Raw genomic sequence first — 23,181 nt, forward strand, 5'->3', positions numbered from 1 at the left:
TGACAAGTTCCCTACAAATGCCCACACACACTTACTGTAATAACCATAATTAGTCCCACAAATAAGAAGTGGTACACACACACACACACACACACAGAGAGAGAGAGAGAGAGAGAGAGAGAGAGAGAGAGAGAGAGAGAGAGAGAGAGAGAGAGAGAGAGAGAGTTTGTTTTTTTGCATGTCTGTTTGTTTTAACATGTATACATAAGGTTTTTCCATTCCTGGTCCCTAGGGGAGAGGAAGCAGCATTTAAGATAATATTAAAATCTGACTCTGTTGACATTTGAGTTTTCTCTCAAGAAAATATTTATGGCAATTTTAGATCATAAGCTCACTGAAATAACTGTGGCATGACTTAGCATAAACTCGGCACTCTACTATGAAGGCTGAATTATACAGTCCTTGTTCTACTTTGCCTATCACTATTAAAAATACACACTTTTTCCATAAGCTCATTTAGTTATGATGGTTCCCTGTAATGTTCATTAAACAAACAAACATTCATGCATCCTTGTTCTCTCGAGTGTTGAAAGAAACCAGGGAGAAGGGACATGACTAAATGCTCTCAAACCTGTTATGGTTGGCTTTGCAAACACACTATGTTATTTTGATTTTTCTGTTGTTATTGTGGTGATGGTACTGGGATTTCAACAAGTCAGTCAGACAAGCTTCTATCACTGAACTCCGAGCCCAATCAAAGACACACTTTGCAGTCAAGTCCTAACTCTGCTATTTAACAAGCTAGTTGGTGTGGGTAAGTTGCTTCACCTGACAAAACCCCAATGCCCTCGTACTACCGTACCCTCTGCATTCCATAGTGACGCCAGTTCCTGAGTTCTCACTAGCAAGTTTACACATGTTCAAGTTCTCCGGACTCTTCTGCTTCGTTCTGTTATGAAGGAACATGCAGCCAAACAACTTAATCTGCACAGTAAACAACAGAAGTTACATATGTGGTGACAAGAAACAGCTACAACCTTATAGGATCTGAAGACCTCGTATAAAACAAAGAAAATAAAATTTACTTACAGAACTGCCATAAAGGTAAAGTGCTTTAACTGTGTATAATATGCAAAAGACAACTTGATCATATTCTTTGTTATTTTTATACTAAGAATGCCTACATTAAACAGACTATATTACAGGCAGTACAAATATTAAATTTTATTCTATAACTACTATAGGGATAGAGGGCTTCAGGGGTGGGAAGTGTACAGAATGAAGAAACAAGTGAAAACCTGGGAAAGGGAAGTGCCGAGCTAAGTCATCAAGATTCAAAGGACATAAGCACAGTGCTCTCCCACTACGGTGATTACTTCCAAGGACTCCAGACACATGCTCTTTCTAGCTGATTAAAAGTAAGGGGTTTATTGTTGGAACTAAAGTGATTATTACGTCATTTCATCCTAGCACAAGGACTTTATGCTTTTTAAATACTGACTTTGTGAAGTCTATGTTTTTAACAACTAACTTTAAGTAGAATTGCCTTCACAGTCACTCAAAGTGGAACAGGGAATATGGATTTCAAGTCAAATCTGCCAAACGCAAACTCTGCTTATAGTGGATACACAGCACAGTGGTTTTCAGTCTGGATGGGCTCAGCCACTATCTGAAATTACATTTCACTCAAATACCTAGTGTGCGGAGAAATGTGAGACACAGGAGTGAGATTCCTGTGATAGAGCTTATAAATTTAGTAAGTACGACTTTAATCCAAACAAGTAGAAAGCAGAAATATCCTGGAAAATGATTCTGGGAAAACAGGATCTCAAAATACACAACTATACATCACGACTGCTACCTTTCTGGGATTTATAAAACCATACATATCTTGGTTCATCTACTTCATATTTAATGCTAACTTGAAATCTCTCAGTACTGAAGAAACTGAAGATTCACCAAATCTAGACCAAAAGTAAACTCAAGAGTTTAGCCATAAAGTGGTTGACTACATCACCACCCAGACACCCACACACCATGGCCACTGCTCTGAACTGTGTTGTCCTAAGTGAAATTGGGATTTTAAGAGGACAGAAAGTAAGTACTAACTGCCTGCTAGAAGTAATCATCCCATCGACTAAAGCCAAGATTTACACCAGTTTAAAAAAAAAAAAAAAAAATTCAGCCAATGAGGCCTGGCAGTGGCAGTGCACATCTTTTATCTCTGAGTTCAAGGCCAGCCTTGAAGAGTTCCACAGAGAAATCCTGTCCGGGGAGGTGGGGGAACAAGACAAGAAAAGATCAGCAAAGGGGATTTTCTTTGTCCATTGTCAACATATCTAGCATAGTTACTGATGGTTCCTTGGAGATGGGAGATAAAAGGGACAGCAGTGGGGGTGCAGAGGTGGGGTGTAGGGCAGCAGTGGGGGCACAGGGGTGGGGTGTGGGGGCAGCAGTGGGAGTGCAGGGATGGGGTGTGGGGGCAGCAGTGGGAGTGCAGGGGTAGGGTGTGGGGGCAGCAGTGGGGGTGCAGGGGTGGGGTGTAGGAGCAGCCGTAGGGGTGTAGGGGTGCGGGTGGGGCAGCAGTGGGAGTACAGGGGTGGGGGAGAAAAGGTGTTATAACAGAAAACAATGCAACCATTGTCCCAAATTCATGTTTAAGAAAGTACCATTGCAAAGTACAACAAAATGTATGCACAAAATCATTAAAAATGGGTAAAATCGGGATGGACAGATGGCTCAGAGGTTAAGAGCACTGGCTGCTCTTCCAAAGGTCCTGAGTTCAAGTCCCAGAAACCACATGGTGGTTCATAATCATCTATAATGTGATCTGATGCCCTCTTCTGGTGTGCAGGTGTACATGCAGGCAAAAACACTGTATACATAATAAAGCTTTTTTAAAAATGGGTGATATCATGAAAATTGCCATCAACATGTGAATTTTGCAAGAGCCAAGGAATTAATCACAGACAATTCAGAAATTCCTTAAATGTGTTAATGCTTAAGCAGGTATTATTCCTCTGGTTCTTTTAACTTTTTATTAAATATTTGTTTTTATCTTATGAGTGTTTCAACTGCATGTATGTATATGTACCATGCACATGCTTGGTACCCTCAGAGGTAGTAAGATAGCATCAGATCATGGCACTGGAGTGAGAAAAGGCTATGAAGTGCTGTGTGGGTGCTAGGAATGAAGGCCAGATCTTCTGCAAGAACAGCTGGGCTCCTACCCACTCTTACCCAGTGCTCCAGCCCCCACTCATCTGTGAATTGCTGAGTAATTGGAGAGTTTTGAAGGGGCAAACTTCTGAGTCAGTTTGACAAAATGGAAGGAAGCAGGTATTTCCTCACTTGAATTCAAAGAAGTAAACTTGGCTGCATCTTAGGGTCTAATTAATGTGGGTAGAATTCCAGATATCAGATTTCAAAGCATTTATAAATTAAATGAAAAATTAACACCAAACAGAAGAAGGGGTGTAGTGGGACTTTCTGGACCCACCAAGCACTGTGCTGATATTCTCAGCCCACCGGCACATATAACTGTTAATGCTTGCAATCTTTTAGCAGTGTGAGACACACCAGCAGCTCATGGATTTGTGTTGTTGTTACCCTCTCTGCAGCGTTGTTTAAGAGCTTATAATTCAGGTCTCTACATTATGGGTAAGGAAACTGAGCCTCAAAGAAGTAGATCACTTTGACTAATACTCTGTATGATAATTCTTTATAATGTTACTTAATCCCAATGTAAAACTAGCACCTAACTGATCCATCGTGGTATTGCTAAGTCATCTAACTATTCATAAAAATTAGTAACTTACTTAAGTGACTCACTTCATTTTTAATTGACCACAGAGTTCTCCCACATGTTAACAAGAAAATTTCTTTAAATAAAAATGGAGCTAGGCTGGGGACAGGTGGCACACACCTGTAATCCCAGCACTCAGGAGGCAGAGGCAGGTGGATCTCTGTGATCTACAAAGGGAGTCCAGGCCAAGCAAAGCTACACAGAGAACCTATTCTGAAAATAAATAACTAGAGCTAGAAGGTAAACATCCATATATTTCCTAGTGTGGTATTCTAGTTTGCTTTCCTGCTGCTGTCATAAACACGACAGGCTAACCAAAAGTAACTTAATAAGGAAAGACTCAGGTCAGCTTATAGGGCCATCATAGGGCCAGGACAGAAAACCTGGAGGCAGAACTGAAGCAGACCATTTAAGAATGTTGTGTGCTCGCTTCAGCAGCACATATACTAAAATTAGAATGATACAGAGAAGATTAGCACGGCCCCTGCGCAAAAATGACACGTAAATTTGTGAAGCGTTCCATTAAAAAAAAAAAAATGCTACTTATAGGGAGGAGGTCCCCTCTCGGTCATAGACCTAGGGGAGGTGAAAGGGGGGAAAGTGGGAGGGAGGAACAGGAGGATACAAGTGAGGGAATAACAATTGAGTTGTAATCTGAATACATTAATAAAATGAAAACATTTTAAAAAAGAAAAAAGAATGCTACTTATTGACTTGCTCAGCTACCTTATGGCCTAGTCTCACCTGCCTAGGGATGCTGCTGCCTATAGTGGGCCAGGCATTTTAGAAAATGATCCATAATATGACCACCAGCCAACCTGATCTGAACCCTTTTTCAGGTGAGGTTCCTTTTTTTCCCAGCTCACTCCAGGTTGTGACAAGTTGACAATTATAGCTGACTATGACATGTGGCTAGGTGAAAACTATTTTGTGGGTCTTCAGAATCTCTGACATCAGAGAAAATGGATAAAGGCAGTCCAGTGGATAAAAGTAACCCCTCAGAGCGCAAACAAAGCACTTAGCCATGAAGAAAGAACTGCTCCCAAGTTGTTCACTTCTTTCATACGATGCTCATGTAACTGTGACTTCTATAGTTTAGGACTCAATAGTAAAAGAAGTGAGTAGTTGTCACCATCTTCCATGTCTCCTCTTGGAAGCATATGGCCTCTTGGTCCCTCCTAAATTTGCTTGTGTTTATTTTTTAGGGAAGAGCAATAGGATTTTTAAGAAGGAAAACACCAAACAAATGATAATCTTTCATTGAGTGAATTACTCAGTAGCAAAAACAGCCTTTATCATCTGATTTCACCTCTATCACATCCAAAAGCAGTGATTAAGATTGCTAGAATTGTAAAAGCCACACTACTTTTCAGAAGCAAAGTATGTTCCTTCAAGTGGTAAGCACTCATGGAAGTGACCTGATACAACCGCAAGCCCAGACTTTTTGTTGCTAAAATACAAAGCTCATGTAACATATACAAGATGCTAATGCATCCAGTGTCTGAAATAATGTCTGAATAGTGTGTATCTCTAAATTAAACTAGAGAGTCATTTTATTCTAGAAAAATATAAATCTATGCTAATCTTTTGAATTAGCTAGAATTTAGCAAATATAAATCATGGAATGTCAACTTAGGACCCAATCTATGTTACCTATATCCAGAAATAGACTGAGTTGCACAGTACATTTTGCAAACAACTCAGTATATCTTAGCTATTCAAGTTACTAAAAATATCTCACCCTCTGTTTAACCCACTATTCTTTACTGATCTTGTGTTTTAGCTAGATAACCCTTGACTCACACACAAACACATGCAGTTCATAGGAAGAAAGTAATACTATTTAACTTTTTAAAATATCATATGTACTTTGAGATTCAATAAATACTATCCTATATAATTACTACTAGCCACATTGGCAAAAAGGAGAACTGATTATACTTATGTGCATATCAGGTACATATATATACATTATGTAGCTCTATTTTATATATAAGCATATATAGATATATATATCCCAATTCCAAAAGTATTCTCCATATGTAATTTGAAAACCTGATCTAATTTTTTACACTGTGTTTGAAACTCAGTGTATATTTGATATTTACAGCAGATCTCAGGTTAGAGCAGATAAACATGACCAAACATCAATCTGCAATTAAAACTGTCACTGTGTTATTAGACAGTACATGCCTAGAGTGTAACTTCCTATTTTCAGTGTAGTAGTTACCTTACAATGTTCAAAAACAAATTACTTTTACAAGAATATTCAACCTTAAGTAGAGTTGTTACTATGTCTTTAAGGAGAGATACCAAGATACTTCTTCCTATTACAAGTCTTCCTGGGCATTTTCTTCTTTCATCTGAGTGGTTCATTTTGTCATTTCGTAATTTACTGACCAACTATGTGCAAAACATAGCAGTGTACCAAGGAAGTGAAATACATTTAGCTCTATTTTCACCAGGTTTTTAAACTCTGAGGGAAGTAAGAATGAAAATGTGACATCTTTCTTTCTCTATTTATTGTATCATGGTATTGTTTGCATATCAAGTCTAATAATATTTTATCACTGAAAGGAACTGGATATATCTATTTATTTTACTTCTCAAGACCTAGCAGAATGCCTTAATAAAAACTTGTATAATTCACCACAACAAGTAATTATGTGATTTTCCAGCAACAGAGGTCTCTAAAAAAGTTACCTCCTACTGGGGATCTAAAATAAGGCAGAGGAGTTTCCATGACAGGCCTTGAAGGACTTGACAAACGGAGGATGCTAAGTTAATTAAAAAAAAAAAAATGTTTTCCCAGATGAGAAGGTCTAGAAATAGTGTATTACATGGTAAGTACTCCCTAAATGTTTGCTTATGAAATGTACATTTGAATAAAGCATGAAAATATCATCTATGGAGACAGATACTGGGAACCTGAGGAAGTAAAGAGATGGTGGTTCTGCACAAGTCATGTGGGAAGAACTGACATTTCAGTAAGCAGTTGTAACTGTCAAAATTTTAAAGCAACAAAACATGACAATAACAACCACTCTTATAGTAGGGAGATACAGTACCATGCTCTCTTGTCCTACCTTTGAGATAATGGTTTTGAGTTCATTTAAGAAATTTGATAATTCTATAATCAATTATACAATTTATACAAACTCACTGAAGCAGCTTTATGGCCAGGGTGAAAAATAAGCCATCCAACAGGGTGCCATGCTTTTATTTAACCATTGTATACATAAATGTCAACAAACATACTAATAATATAGTTCTATTTGACCAAAGGCTCTTACAAACTACTGTGCAGTGTAAGAAGGAACTATCAAGACAACCAAGTCACATACTTACTTTTCCATGAAGAAAATAAGTTGGCAAATTTGATAAAGACCTAATTACCCAAACTGTGTTTCTAAGAATTTATACTAGTATTGAAAACTGTTAAACATATTCATTTAAGTCGCACAATTGTAAGGATTTGTTCTTACAAATGGCTTCAAATGAATGCAAAAGAAAGTGTCTAAATTTTCCCAGTAAACAGAAACAAATAGTGTTTTACTATTATCACACTTTCACTTACATCAGGTCAAATTAAAAAAAAAAAAAAAAAAAAAAAAGAGGAAAATCACCCAAACTTGCACTTTTTCTCTAAAGAAACATTTGACACTCTGAACTCCCTCTAATTTTTTCTATTGAAATCTTGAGAAAATATTTCTCTTCCCATCACCACTGGCTAAGACTTGAAAGCTCTCAGCCCTGTTTTCATCCTCTGCCCATTTTTTACCTGACCTACTTTGATCTTAAGCCTTTTCATCTCACTTTCCCTGCTTAGGGAACCCATCACCGTCTCTTTAGCTTTCTACACTGTAAGGAAGATCACAGCTGTTCCCATCTAGTTCTGTCTCCCTGTAAGCGTCTCAGGGCTTGCTAACCAGGCTGGGGGGTGGGGAGGAGCAAAGCAGTCAAGAGTTCTGCTGCCTTTGTACAAAGCATGCTCTCAGGAAATGCTAAGTGCACACTACCCCTTCCCATCTCACTACTTTCTGAACTACTTCTTTTTCTTTAAAATAGCAAGAGGAAGGTGGGAGAGTGAGGGTGAGGAGCAAGCGCCAATAGAGTGTGGTACCATCAACAGCGAGGAGTATTACAAGGGGGTGCAGAAAAAGAGTCACAAAAATCACCCAGGAGGTGGCCCACTCCTGCAACATCATTAACGTCCACTATTGATGGCAAGCTTTGTGCTCATATTGCCACACGCTGAGCGCAAGTAAATAGAAAGGGTCCTCAGACAAAGCATGAAGTCCGGGTGGCAGTAAACAGGTGACAGACTGAAAACAACGGAGTCCAAGCTTAGAAACGGTATGAGCCACGGCCATGAGCCAGCAGATGCTAATACAGAACAGCACGGAGGCTGTGAGAAAGCAGAAGCATGTCCACAGTCTTAATCACGAGGTTAAGACAATATTCAGAAGATGCAGAAAAGTGAGAAGGAGGGGGAAAAAAAACAAAACAAAAAACCACTCAGTACCCGTTACATTTGCTCAAGCACAGGTGGGAAGGGACCTGTTCCAGCTGTATTTTCAAAGGCAAAAGTTAACCTGACTGGAAGCCAAAGGGCCTGGGAATCTCCACTGGCTCCCTTACTGGGCGACGTCTGGGTCTACGGATTCCTTCACGTGACAGATAGTACTGCAGAGGATTTGGCCACAGGTCCTCTTTGATAATCTCGGCGATCCTGTCGGATTCCGGAAGGCTGTGGTCTGAAAACCAGGTGAAGAAGCTGCAGATGAGGTCTCGGTTCCTGCGAATGAAGGACTGGGGCTCATGTCCCCTCCGCCATATGATTGGAGTGGAAAGCGACACCACTCGGCCAGATCTCATTTCATACTCCTTGACAATCAGCTTGTTTCTGAAGTAGGGGTTCCTTCGAAAAAAGAACTTGAACTTGCAGCCGCTCTTGGGGTGTCTCAGTTCCTTCACCTCCAGGTTGGTCACGTATCTTAACATCTCCGCGTCCTGACCTCTAATCATGGCGGACAACTGAGGGTGGTTCCGGAAAGCAGTCATCCAGAAGCCTGGGATACTCTGAATGATGTAGTTTCTCCGTTCCAGGTAGTGTCGCCGCATCCGCCCAAACTTCTGCTCCAGATGCTGGAAGGCCCTGTCAGCCTGAGCATTCACAGTGTCCAGTTCCAGCTGGATGGCCTCCAGGGGGTTCGTGCGGAGATCTATGCCCAGATGCCAGAGCCCGGCCTCCTCCTGCACGCCCCTCACCCCTCGCCTCGCCTCCAGCATCTCCATTTCTTCACCCGCGGGCTTCTGCTCCACCTCCATCCCTTCCTCCGTCCCCTGCGCCTCCACTTCTGACTTCTCTTCCGCTGCCACGGCCACGGCGGCCTGGTCAGTCTTCACGTCCTGGGCCTCGGCCTCCGAGCCCCGGGTTTCTAGGGCCTTCTCCCCGTCTTTCGCAGCCAGGAACGCCGCTGCCTCGGAGGCCTCGGCGGGAGGCGGAGTCTCTCCCTGCCCGGTTGCGGCCATCCGCATCTGGGGCTCAGGCCCCGCGACACCCCGGGACGCTAGGCTCGCCACGACCTCCGCGCGGCCCTCACCTGTCACCACGGTCGCCGCGCTTTCCTCGCCGAGCGGCGGACGCCGGCCTGGGTTCCCCGGGACACCGTCAGCATCGCAGAGGCCGTCGGGGACAGGGGTCCCCTCGTCCCGCTCCGGGCTGCTCATGTCGGGTACGGTCGCGCCAACCTCAGTTTACACACAACTCCGCCCGCGCGGTCCGCCCAGCTCCCGCTTACGCCCCTTCGCTGTCTCTAGGGCGGTGACGTCAGAGCCGCAGCCCGCAAGTATCGCGAGAGCCTGCAGCGCTCTCGGGATTGGTTCTGCGGTCCGGATCGACTTCCGTATTTCCTTAGTTCATGTAAATACAGCCCTTCGCTACCGTCAGCTTTATTTCCATAAAGGACGTCAGTCCTCTTGGGACACTGAAAGCAGTGATAAGGCTTCTGGTGCCCCCGCATCCTGGCTGCAGCCATGTGTGTGCACAGCCTACTGCCCAAAGTCTGCAAACAGTTATGTGAAAAGGTAAAAATACCGCCTTGTATTCGAAAAAGCTAGGAGCAAAAATGTATTTAACCAAGGTGAGTATCAGAGTACCCCCATCCCCCTTCACAGAATTAAAAAATATGAATTTTAGCCTAGTGTGACGGTCCTTGCCTGTCCTATTGCTCTGGTGCTGAGGAGCGTCGCGTCTTCTAGGCTAACCTAGGCTACATAGCTTTCTCAAAACAATAATAAAACCGCAATTCTATTCTAACCTCTAAGGCTACTGAGGAACGAAGCTCTGTGGGCTTGTATAGAAACTCTTGGTTTTCTGGAAGATATTTTGTGGTTATATGGTTATATGTGGTTAATAATTGTTCTTCCTGGTACGTCAACCAAAGAGTCTTGTGACGTATTAAGGCATTCGTTTTATTGAGACAAGGAGAAACTGAGTCACTTGCAAAAATAGCATAGAAAAATGACACAGCAATGATTTGAGCCCAGGAGATTTGATTCCGAGGCTCTCTGAAAAGAATGTGACGTCACTTTAAGGACAAAAGCATAAACACATAGTCAATGTCAAGTTGATATGCATTTCCCCTCCTCCCTCTTTCCTCGTCCACAAGGACGATTAATATTTAAGAACACATTCATTTACTTTCTGTTTTGAGAAAAAAAAAATGCAGCTCCTTATGCATGGTTCTTAAATTCAGTATTTTGTTAAGTTTACCAGGACAGATGTCACCCTTTGTATAACAAGTATTTCCAAAACATTATTTACCTCCTTGAAATAAAGCACATAGATAATATAATCAGCTACACACGTAAGTAGAAAAACTTTAAGGATTTTCATAAAACTTATTGTAGTGGTCTCAATTTTAGTATGCCTTGCCCTGTGAGAAATGGTGTGGTTAGAAGTTTACACTTCTCATAAAAGTCAATGTGGATAGAAACTGACACGGATGTCTATATCATGTCTTCTGAAATTGTAATCCAAGTTTGGTGAAGTGGGGCGTGCGGGGGGGGGGGGGCGGGAATTCTCCCACTCATGCACTGTTTTTCCACACTAAGAAATGGATTTCAACTTTTAAGTATTTGCTAGGTGTGCTATTTCCACCAACTCTCACTAGGGGGAGCCACTTGCCCTTTAGAAAGTGATGGTGCTCCAATAACAGACTGGATTCTTGTAAATGAAATTGAGCCATTAAATTATTATTGTTAAAAGATTCACCTCAAAAAAAAAAAAAAAAAAAAAAGGATCCATCTCAGACAGGATTAGTTTTATTATGATTTTCCAGTAACCATCAGACCAAAGTGCTCCACTTGCTTTTGCCTAGTCTGACAACCACTACTTGGTTCAGTTTCTAGCCCCATCATTCATGACTGACCTGGACAAGTCACCGCACCTCTCTAGGCCACGTTTCCCTAATAAAAAAGAAATTATGGGGCATCAAGGTGGCTCAGCAGGTAAAGGTGCCTGCTGCCTAGTCTAAGGATAAATATAATATCCAGGACCAAGATGGAAGAAAGAGAAAATGACTCCGGCAAGTACTGTCTGTGCAAGTACCCCCATGGTTCATATAAGGCACACACGTGCACACATGAAAAAAACACACATATACAAAACCAACCAATCAGTCAATGATTTGTTTTGTTTTCAAGACAGGATATCTCTGTGTAGCCTTGGCTGCCCTGGAACTCTCTGTAGACCAGCTGGCCTTGAGCTCACAGAGATCCACCCACCTCTGCCTCCCAAGTGCTGGGATTAAAGATGGGTACCACAACCATGTATACATGGAAGGAACAGTGTTGCTAGAAGTACTTATTTTTACTGCCTCACATAATATCGAAAAGATGATCCAGATGTTTTGCTTCTTCACTACAAAACCCACATGTGTAAAATAAATTACAAAACTGACTAAGCCATCACCCTTTGGTGAGAAGAATGAAACAAAATACAGCTGGTGTCAGAAGTGTCACTTTCAAAATTTGAAGATTAAATGATTAATAAAACCAGCAAAACAAATTACTATTGACAAATACTGTATTTTTAAAAATAAAGTAATAGTGTAAAATAATTTAAAAGACATTTGTATTACATAGTATTTTAAAGTTACCATGAACCATAGAGATTTAGCTGGCACAGTGCCTGAATTTAACTGCAAAAATACTTTATAAATATGGCTTTTATATGTGAAACATTTCCAACTGCTAAGGCTCAGAAATTTCACACAGGGAAAATATGTCTGTGTGTTTTCTAAGTATGAGGCATAGATGTGGAGACAAAAATCCCTTAAAGATTGTCCCTCTGAATTTGTGTTAGTCACCATTCATTAAAACTCCAAAACACATTCATAATCTTACAAAAATGCCATCAAATATATGGTGCAGTCCCAGAGTCAGAGAGCCTTTTTAGAACAACCAGACCATCATGATTAAAACCACAACAACAAAATAAATAAATAAAAACAATGAGCCTTCTTGTCTTAAAGGAAAGTTCGTCGGGGTCACTCATTTTTCAAGCAAAAATTAACTCAGTGTGAAAGGCTAATGTTTTGATACCTAATTTAATACCTTAGATGTCACAACCCTTCATCTCTCAGCTGAAAGCTCTGCCTTGTGAAATATTTGGCTCTAAGATTATGCTGTAACTTCCTTTGGTTTGTAAGCAAACACTCTGTGCATATCAATTTTGAAAATGTGAAGGCTGCTGCTTTGGAAAGAGACCATTATTTAGTCCTTCAATTATCAGTGGAAAGGTTCACAGTTATTGAATGTTTGCCAAATAATACGTCCTGCACTAAATGTATCCTTGACATGGAAGTAAATTTACTTTATTGTGAAGATCAAGATACCTCTGTAAAGTTCAGTTAACTAATTCATATGGGACATAGGTATAGCCCTGTTTGTCTGACTTCAGAGCTCTTCCTGCCAGCTATGCCATGTTGGTTTCCCGATCTCTTGAAATCTTTAGTAACATATAGAAACCTGAAAGTGACTGCTGCTTCTTCTCGGGACATTTTTCCCCCAGGGTCTGTATCATGAACAGTGGCACCCAAAGGTTTCCTAAGCAGTGTTGTCTGCATTGAATGAGTGAATGAGTTTACCCTCGTCCTGATTAGGGTTTCTGTTGCCAAGATGAAAATACCATGACCAAAAGCAAGTTGTGGAGGAAAGGCTTCACTTCCGCATAGTAGTGCATCACTGAAGGAAGTCAGGACAGGACCTCAAACAAGGCAGGAGCCCACCAGCAGGAGCTGATGAGGATGTGGAGGGGTGCTGCTGACTTGCTCAGCCTGCTTGCTTACAGAACTCAGGGCCACCAGCTTAGGGATGGCACTGTGCACAATGGGCAAGGCCCTCCCCCATCAATCACTGATTAAGAAAATGCCTTACAAGCCTGCCTACAGTCCTATCTTCTAGAAAGTTTTTCTCAGCTAAGCTGTCCTCCTATCCAGTGACTCCGCCTTATGGCAGGTTAACATAAAACCAGCCACTACAACCCTGATGGCTAACTTCAATGTCAGTTACAATGTATTAATCTAAACAAAACATATAGCTTTAGTAGACAAGTGTCCTTCAGTACAAGCAAATATTACATGTGGAACAGATTTTAAAACTAAGTCCCGGGAGCCTGGCAGAGTGACACACACCTATGTAATCCCAGCACTCAGGGAGGCTAGAGGCAGGCAGATCTCTGTGAGTCTAGGCCAGCTTGGTGTACAAAGGGAGTCTAGGACAGACAAGGCTACACATAGAAACTCTGTCTTGAAAAGCAAAAAACAACAAAACAAAAAAAGAGAGAAAGAAAGAACAAACAAACCTAAGTCCTGGGAGTTGGGGTTGTAGTGCAATAGTCCAGTGCCTGCCTGGCATACATGAGGCCTTATTGTCCAACACTGCACTAAAGGGAAGGACAAAGTGAGGTAGGAAGGAAGGGATCCTTTCTTAAAACTAATTTTCATCACTTTAACTGTATTTCCAGATTCTGACACGTGAGATTCAGATACTTCAATTGCTGATAAATTAACACAGTAATTTTTTAAAAAGTGCTTCAAGAAGAGAGTTTGCCATGCATTTTGCTGTATTATTAAGAAATGATGGAAGCCCAATTTGGAATTATCTAGTTCTGGGGAAGAGAGTGAGACCTGAATCTTTCCCATTTAGGCTACTGTGTAATTCTCATTATTGGAAAAATTTTCCATAGCCCTCCCCAAATTAGGATGCACCAGCTCAGTACTCTGCTGAAAAGAGTAACTTTTTCTAATACTGCTCCTCTGAGGACTCATTAAATTCTTTTCCCAGAATTTCCTCACTAACACAGAAAGTAGAAAGAGCACCTAAGTTTGCTTAGCCACTATTGTCATCTGTCCTCTGTGACACCCAAGACTGGAGACGCGCTTGTTCTTCCCAACCAATATAAACTCAAAATGTATGTGTTGTTTTTTACTGCACACGAGTATATGAAACAATACAGAGACATGGCCTGTGTTCACTGGAGATGTATGGCACTGTGGAGAAGATACAGAAATGAATAATCAAACCACCAGATGATAAATGTACCAAGAGATGAGCGCAAAGGACTTTGGGATGGTAGAGGAGGGAGTTTCTATGATTATAACTGATAATAGGACTGAGTCTGGATTTACAGAGGAGATAATTCTGGGATATTGCTAATCTCAAAAATAAAATTATAACAAGAAAAGGAAATCAGACAAGTTCTCTGCTGACAAAACACAGTTAGTATAAAACCAAAACACAAGCAAGAGTCCAACCAGGCTGAGAGGGAAGACAAGATGATTCCTTAGGAGCAATGCTTAAGGAAAATGGAATGTGACAGGTAAGGAACACGCCCAGCACTCAGGAGGTAGGAGCAGGAAGATTCTGTGAGTTCGAGGCCAGCCTAGTCTACAGAGCAAGTTCCAGGAGAACCAGGGCTGCACAGAGAAACACTGTCTCAAAAACTCAAAAACTCAAAAAAAAAAAAAATCTTCTCTTCTATGCTGGTATATGTGTATAATAAATGATAGTGGGTTAAATATAATGATTTATATATGCATTTATCAGTCCTGTGAGTGTTACAGCATTTGAGGATGGGGTTTAAATAGAAGTTACATGAATTGAGTCAGGAAAACTAATAATGAAGGTTGTTCAAGTATCAGTTGTGAAATGTTTTTTAAAAGCCTACGCCGCACCAATGAGACTGTCTTTAGGGATATGATTAGAAATAACAAAAGAGTTAAGAAAATAATAAAAGTAACTGGTTAAAGCATCAGTATTAGTCTGAATAGTGATTTAAAACAACTGAAATTCAGTCAAAAATCGTAATTTATATGAGTAGGACTCTATGTTATGGTGTGTGTTAATTGGTTTAATAAATGAGCTAGAGACCGCCTTGAGGATATATTTGGTAGTATTTATTTTCACTAAAGTATATTTTTAAATATGCAAACTAATAGTTATCCCACAGTTAATAAAATGACTATCCTTTATGTAAATTTAGCATATGGGAGATCTATTTTATATAAAATGCCTAGGTGCTAAAATTAACAAATGTTAACTATCAGCCAGGTTAAAAATAGTCTGTAGACTCCACCTTTATTGGTTTCAGCAGAGTCCTTTTAAAATAGAAATGTTCTTGCAGTAGCATGTTAGTATAAATGACTTGACTAACCCACAAAGCAGGGTTAGATTGCACTTCGGGGCTTAGGCATATTAATGACAGTATCAAAGGGAACCCGAGAGCCCTCTGTACAGTTCTTGAAAAGGCTGAGACACAGGATGGCTTGGAGTGCAGAGTGGGTGGTAGGTGCATTTGTAAATGGAGGTGAAGCTACATCAGGAAAGCCGGAAGCGGAGTCCAAACCTCAGCATCTCATTTTGGCTCCAGCCTCAAACGAGAAAGCAGAGCAAAAGGAAAGCTTCTTGACTAACAGGCCCTCCCCCATCCTCCTCTGAAGGGGATCCAAAAACCAGCAGCTTTTCCAGCAACTCTTTGACAAGCAGCAAGCCTTGAAAACCCCAACATAAAGGAAGTTGCCCCTGCCCTTAGCAGACCCACTGCACATGTGGACGATAATCTGGAATGTAGTCATTACATCCTACGAACGGTAAGCAGAACAGAACAGTGCCCAAGATATCCTTAGCCTACTGCTCATAGGCTATGACTATGTCACCTTCACAGGGGACTAGAGTTCCAGATGGAACTAAGGTCACTAATCAGCTCACCTTGAAATAGTGCTATTCTGTGGGCCCAGGGCTATGTTGCAAAGATCCTTTAAAGTATCCTGGCGGGCAGAAAAGGTCAGAGTGGAGCAATAAGTAAAGAATTCAGCTTTCCATTGCTAGCTTTGAAGAGAGAAGAAGGCACCATAAGTCAAGGAATGCCATTAGCTTACGGGAGCTGGAAAGATGAAGGGAATGGCTTTATCTCTAGAGGCCTTAAAAAACTAAAGCCCTGATGAGCAATGGCTGCAGGTCAGGCCAGTGAAACCCTTCTGGGACTTCTGATCTCACAACGGTATAATGATACATTTGTGTTGTTCTAAGTTTACTAATTTTATATTAATTTGTTATGGCAATTGCAGATGACAAAATATATAAAAACATTTAATAAATTGCTATATTTGTAAAATTCATACAATGCTTTTGTCTCATGCATTTGACCTTTATGCATTTTGCCAAATGGTCCAGAGAGAAATGAACTTTTAAAAAAATACCCTAGTCTAACTGTATTCTCTCTCCCTCTCTCTCTCTCTCTCTCTCTCTCTCTCTCTCTCTCTCTCTCTCTCTCTCTCACTCACTCTCACTCTCTCACTCTCTTTCTCTCTCACTGCCTTGCTTACACATCTGTTATGATATTTATGTTACTTTATATTGTTTTGAGTTATTTGTTATTTGATTTCTCCTTCCCAGTTTGGAAACAGATTGAATGTGAGGAAGATTCTCCCGAGGTTTACTCTTCCCAGGAAAGCATCAATCTGCACGAGGCTGGCAGCTCATGCCCAGAAGTAAGTATAGAAGAGCAAGTGAAGCATAGTAAGTGTAAGAGCATGCCTACTGTCATGGCGGGGACAAAACTTCCTTTGCAAGGGAGACAGAGAAACAACTCCTCCTTAATGTCTTTATATGCTATTTAAACTCTTGCAGAGAAGTTGCTCTCTCTTCTGGTTTAAACAATAAATTGAGCTAATTCTCTATAATTTTACCTTTAGAAACTGTGAGCATAAAGTGCCCAAAGGTATATTAAACTAGAAATATAAGTCAACTCTTACCCTGAGAAGCTTCTAGGGTTGTGGGAAAAGAAAAAGAAAAAAGAAAAGAAAAGAACCTCGGGCTGGGCGTGGCGCATGCCTTTAATCCCAGCACTTGGAAGGCAGAGGCAGGCAGCTCTCTGTGAGTTCAAGGCCAGGTTGGTCTACAAAGTGAGTCCAGCACAGCCAAGGCTAAACAGAGAAACCCTATCTTGAAAAACCAAAACAAACAAAAAACCTTGACTTCAATGTTTTATAGAATTTGAGTTCATAAATGTTAGGACTATTATAATCAGAATGTAGGAATATCAAGACTATAGAGCAAGCTGGACCAGTATCATAGCCTTTCCTTCAGAAATTCTTCTTGTTTGAAATCTTGACTCTAATATTGATCAGACTAAGACTAAAAAGTAGGCTGGCCTGGAACTCAGAGATTTGCCTGCTCTTGCTTCCTGAATGCTGGAATTAAAGGCATGCGTCATCCACATGTGCTCATGTTTTGAAGGTATTTTGATGTTTAAATCAGAATTTTGGGAAGAAGATATGAATAAACAGAAACCCTAACCCAGCAGCCAGCCAGGTATGGTGGTGTATGCCTTTAATCCCAGCACTCGGGAAGCAGAGACAGGAGGATCTCTGTGAGCTCAAGGCCAGCCTGGTCTACAAAGCTAGTTCTAGGACAGCCAGGGTTACAAAGAGAAAGCTGTCTTGAAAAACAAAAAGCAAAAAATAACATAAAAACTATCACAGAGAGAGAGAGAGAGAAAGAGAGAAAGGGGGACAGATGGAGAGAGAGAGAAAGAGAGAGGGAGGGAGGAGGGAAGGAGAGAGCAGGAGGAGGGAAGGAGAGAGAGAGAGGGAGGAGGGAAGGAGAGAGAGAAAGAGGGAGGGAGGAGAGAGGGAGAGAGAGGGAGGGAGGGAGGGAGGGAGAGAGAGGGAGAGAGAGAGAAAGAGAGAGGGAGAGAGAGAGAGAGAGAGCCACCCTCCTGCAGTCCTCAGAGGTGTTCTTTTCTATCTGTAGCTTAACTCCATGACACTGAATCTCCATCTGATTCAGCCATCACAAGCACAAACGTGTCCATGTGACTGAAGAATATGGTGGCTTGTTTCTTTTATCCTGAACCATCCCAGGAGGCTGCGTTAGTAGAAAGCACAGTCCAAACATGCATGTGTATGGAGTGATTAGATACATGTTAGATACAGGTAGAAATACATGCTAGGCCAAAATAAGTGTGAAACTAGAGGTGGTGCTGAAGAGGAAGAGAGGGTCGGGGTAGTGATAATCTGAATGGCGAGCTGCTTCTGCATTCAACTTCACCCAATAATAACTCCAAAACTTCAAAGAAACTATAGCACTTTTTTGTTTCTTACCCAGGAGGGCCAAAATCCTCTTGGAGTGCATTTTGTTAAAAGTTCCTATGATTAAAAGTGGTGAGATAGCCCTGAGGGTAAACGCCTTTGCCTTTCAAGCCTGGTGACCTGGTGACCTTTGCTGGGTCCCTGAAGCCCATGAGGAGCTAGAAGGAAAAAACCGAATCCAGAGTTGTCCTCTGACCCACCCATGCCTGTATCCACACATCACGCACACGCATACACAATAACCACTAAAATTAAAAATTGCAAAGCTGCTTTTTCATGTGTATGAGTGTTTTGCCTGCATGCATGTGGCACATGTGCAAGCCTCGTGCCTACAGAGGTCCAGAGAACTGTTAGAACTGGAGTTACAGATGATTGTAAGCCACCACGTGGGAGCTAAGAACTGAACCCAGGGCCTTGGCAAGAACCAACAGATGCTCCTAACTTCTAAGCCAAATAAAAGAAGGAAATTAGTATCAGTGTGGCTAGTTCTATACTGTAAATGAAACTTGAGGAAATGAGATTAGCATAGTCTAAAACATTATTCTGTATCCTAAGATTATTAGGGTTTTGACTGAAGATAATTTGCAATATTAAATGGGAATAAAGAGACATTTTAATAAACTGATGATACACTAACAGCTTACTATCATTCAAGTAATTTTTAAATTGAGAATTATTCACATAAATTGGCAGAAATAAAAAAGTGCAAGTGTTTAGGAAGTTACCTGCTGTAGGAGAGAGCAAAAGAAGAAAAACCTCCTAGAGGGCACAAGTCTCACACAACAGACTTTGCTCCCTTAGTATTTAGCTCTGAGCATCGAGCTTGTACTGTTACAGGGTGCCATCGCACTGTGGGATCCAAATTCACCAAAAGGAATAAGAGAGGCATATTAGAATAGTGTGTTTCGAGTACCACGGTTTACATGGCTGTTACTATTTTTGTATTATCAAATAAGTTTTAGGAATGTGATGCTCATTTCCTACCATAGTTGGTTTTTCATATAAATGCCAAAATTAAAGAAAAAAAGTCCGTGTCAACTGTACAGTTTACATTAACATCTAATTATATAATTCTGTTGCCTTTATTGAAAACACTCCACAATAGTGAGGAGCTGAGAATGTTTACAATTTGGATGATCATGCATAATATTTGGCAATGACTTGATGTACTTCATGACACACTGTCACCTTTGCCTCCTCCTGAAGATCTGCTCTACATAATTCTTTTCCTGACTATTCTAGCTCAGACCATGAAGTCAAGTGGAAGGTTTTTAGCCTTTAACCAGCTTCCTGATGCAAGTGTAAAGAACTATTGTTCTCCTCCCTTCCTCCCAGTCTGTGCATCAGGTCCAAAATAAATGAATGGGAACAAGTTTCCTTTACTGCTTTTAGTGTAGAATTTCAGTCAGGAAAAAAAAAAAAATTCTGTTCAAGAATGAATCCCGGCAGTGTTCGTGGTGCCAGCAGGCAGCAGAGAAGCTTTGGAGTGTGGAAGGAAGCCAAGACAAATTCTGCTGGGTCCAAGTGAAGTCACTTATATACAATATCACATGATTACAGGCTTTATACAATTCCACAGCTATTTTTCTCTCCACTTTTAATGATAACATTTCTAGGCAACAATCCTATAGGTACAATCATCCTGGGTGAGATTGTAGTTTGGATATGAGGCACATATTAAATATAAAGACATGTCCCAAGAGACAAAGGACTCTTGGTGGTGGATTGGTGGTGGGTTCCTACAGTGGGTGCACAGTAGGGCTGCAGAGAGGAAAAGAGAAAGAGAATGGGGTTGGGCAGCCTCATCTCCACAAGCTTCCCTCTCAGAGATGAAAGACGATGCTGATGATCCACCTGGAAGGTCTTGTTCTTGTCCTTGGACATGGCTAGGTCTTTCTGGAAGCCAAGGCCTTTCTCCCATGAAGTATGGGAGTACGTAGTCCACTGTCTGATATGCAGGGAGAGCAAGCCCTGCCCATGGTTTTTCACACTTGGTATGTTCCTGTGGTATCTCTTCTACGTGTGCATCCCAGAGCGCCATTATATCTTTAGCCCATTCTTCTCACAGTTACTCTTGAGCCTCCAGTCACTCTGTATATCACAGATGGAGTAATCTGGTAATCACTGTTTGGTTAAGATTAAAAATCCCTCAGTGGCTGACTGGTGCTTTTGGATGAAGACTATAATTTTTTGAACTTTGCTTTTTCTTCTCCTCTGGCCACTGAAATTGAAAGGACAATTTCCAGCTTTATATGGAAACACACACACACACACACACACACACACACACACACACACACACACACACACAATCCAAGATAGCTAAAACAATTTGAAATAATAATAATAATAATAACGATAATAATAATAATAATAATCACAGCACTTGGAGGCAGAGGCAGGCGGATCTCTTTGAGTTCAAGGCCAACCTGGTCTACAAAGTGAGTCCAAGACAGCCAAGCCTACACAGAGAAACCCTGTCTTGAAAAAACCAGCCAAAAAACAAAAACAAGACAAAACAAAAATAATGGCATGGTATCGGGATAAAAAGAGACATGTTGCTCTAAGTGAAGTCACCAAATAACGGAGGAGACGAACTGCAGCTAGACATCTCTCGCCACCAAATGAAACCTCCAGTGCCAGGAATGGATTACATCTAATTGAGTTGTTGGCTAAAGGGTCATCATGGAAATACCCAAACAATCCAGGCTAATGCCAAGCTGTTAGTTGCTCTCCTGAAACTGATGGTCAGGCCCTATAGCTGAAGATAATTCACCCTAACTCTTGAACACAGAGTTGGTGTCTACCAAGAGCCTTCACCCCTACTGAGAAGTCTTTATGGTACCGAAAGGTACTCTGCTACCAGAGGAGAAAAATAAGCACCACGCTAGCTACAAAGCCTATGATCTACAATGATGGCTTGCCTGCAAGATACACTAGCACAAAACCGGCACAAACATTGTGGGGGTAACCAAACATTATCAGCTTTGATCTACAGCCTGCTCCGCAAGATGGAACCCAACACTACTCAAGTGGCTGAGAACCTAGGGGGTCCATAGGCCATGGACTTATGGAGGAAAACAAATAGTACAGTTCTACTAGAAGAATGTAGCAATAAAATGACTCCTAACTATACTCTTGCACTCATTGATAAAAATCTTGCTCCAGTATCATCAGAGAAGTTTGTTTCTTCAGTTTATGGAAACATAGACCCACAATTAGACAATATATACAGTGTGAGAACCATTTATCAGTCAGTCAGTCCTAAATGGCATGCCTCCATGAAATCCCTCCCTTCAGAGCTCAGGGAATTCTATGGAAGAGGAGGTAGAAAGATTGTCAGAGCCAATGGGGATGGAGGACACCAACGAAACAAAACCTTCTAAAAATAGCAGAACCAATGCACATATGAACTCACAGAGACTGTGGCAGCATGTGCAGGGCCTACACAGGTCTGGGCCTGATGGAGTCCTAGTGCTAAGAGTGGAAAAGGACATAAGCTCTCCTCCCTAACCTAGAAGTTATCTCCAATAGATAACCACTCGCCAAGGAAAAATGCCTCACTGAGTATTCAAACCACACTCAAGGGCAGCCCCATGCATAGCAGTAGATGGCCAACACCAGCTATGTTTTGTTTTGTTTTCTCTGTCTTTTTTTTACCCTATACTTCTTTTGATAATATATTTTGGTTTCCAATTTTATGTCTTTATGGGATTTCTGTGTGTGTGAATGAGTATGTCTGCATTTATATGTGTTGTTTTGTTGGATTTTTTGGCTTGTCTTCTCATCTTCAGATTATTATTATTATTATTATTATTATTATTATTATTTATTATTATTATTAAACATCTGTTTCTTTTCTCATAAGAGGGAGCAGGAAGAAGTATAGCTTGGGTTAGTGGGGGTATCTGGGAAGAGTGGGGGAGCCGAAACAGTAATCAGAATATAAGTTATGAAAAATCTACTTCCCAAAAATATAAACGAAAGCATCATGAGTAACAAGTAGCCTCTGGAGTGAACCTGACCCTTACCACATCTTAGCATAAACACTATCAATCTGGCCTTAAGACTCTTACTTTATAAATTAACTTAACTGTACAGGAGTATCCATTTTATAAGTTATGTAAGCAAATCAAAATAGTGATGGTCATGGATAAGAAATACCACAAAAGACGAACATTTCCTTTCATATTATATCAAATTAAATTTTTGTGCTGTAACCACAAATAGAAAGAAAGAAAGAGAGAAAGAGGAGGAAAGAAAGAGAAAGAGAAATAAGAAAGAGAGAGAAAAAGAAATAATTTAAGCTCATCAACATCTCAGGGAGTTTCTGTACTCTGGTTTTTACTCTGTCTAAGCTTCAATGGTCACCTTTTCTTCTGTGAATTTTTTCTGCTGTTCTCACTACCCAGGTCCTCTATTTCTCTACTAGTGACTCGTGTCATGTCACTTCTTCTGTAACATTCCCCTCTACATTCAACTCCTTCTTGTGGTGACTGAATATATAATCCATATACGGATGCTGTCATCCTCAAGGTGACAGTACTTAAGGTTGAGATCTATGGCGGGAACTAGGGTTAGATTAACTAGGCTCTGGTCTCATGATGAGGTTAATGCCCTACACTACCTCTCTCTTCACCACATGAGGAAATGGTAAAAAGGTGGCCATGCGCAAGCTGGAAATAAAACTCAATAGAAGCAAAACTTCTGGCGTCTTGATTAGGTTTCCTATTCCCCAGAACTGCTTAAAAAATACATTCTATTTTTAAGCTACCC

General features: G+C 41.0%; 1 protein-coding gene and 1 non-coding gene across 2 annotated transcripts; one reads left to right on the forward strand and one right to left on the reverse strand.

Annotated features, from left to right (window-relative positions):
- Window positions 1-4,167: 4,167 nt before the first annotated feature.
- Window positions 4,168-4,274, forward strand: LOC127205441 (U6 spliceosomal RNA). The gene has a single exon (XR_007832651.1). It is a non-coding gene; the product is annotated as a U6 spliceosomal RNA (small nuclear RNA).
- Window positions 4,275-8,265: 3,991 nt separating this feature from the next.
- On the reverse strand, window positions 8,266-9,576 carry Tspyl1 (TSPY like 1). The gene has a single exon (XM_051164274.1). The coding sequence runs from the start codon at window positions 9,476-9,478 to the stop codon at window positions 8,336-8,338; it is 1,143 nt and encodes a 380-aa protein (XP_051020231.1). The 5' UTR covers window positions 9,479-9,576; the 3' UTR covers window positions 8,266-8,335.
- Window positions 9,577-23,181: the final 13,605 nt, after the last annotated feature.

This window comes from Acomys russatus, chromosome 21, assembly GCF_903995435.1.
Source record: "Acomys russatus chromosome 21, mAcoRus1.1, whole genome shotgun sequence".
Taxonomy (NCBI): Eukaryota; Metazoa; Chordata; class Mammalia; order Rodentia; family Muridae; genus Acomys; species Acomys russatus.

Bases quoted from the DNA above. Each gene is read 5' to 3' on its own strand.
- Tspyl1 (XM_051164274.1), bottom strand. From the start codon at position 9,478: ATGAGCAGCCCGGAGCGGGACGAGGGGACCCCTGTCCCCGACGGCCTC.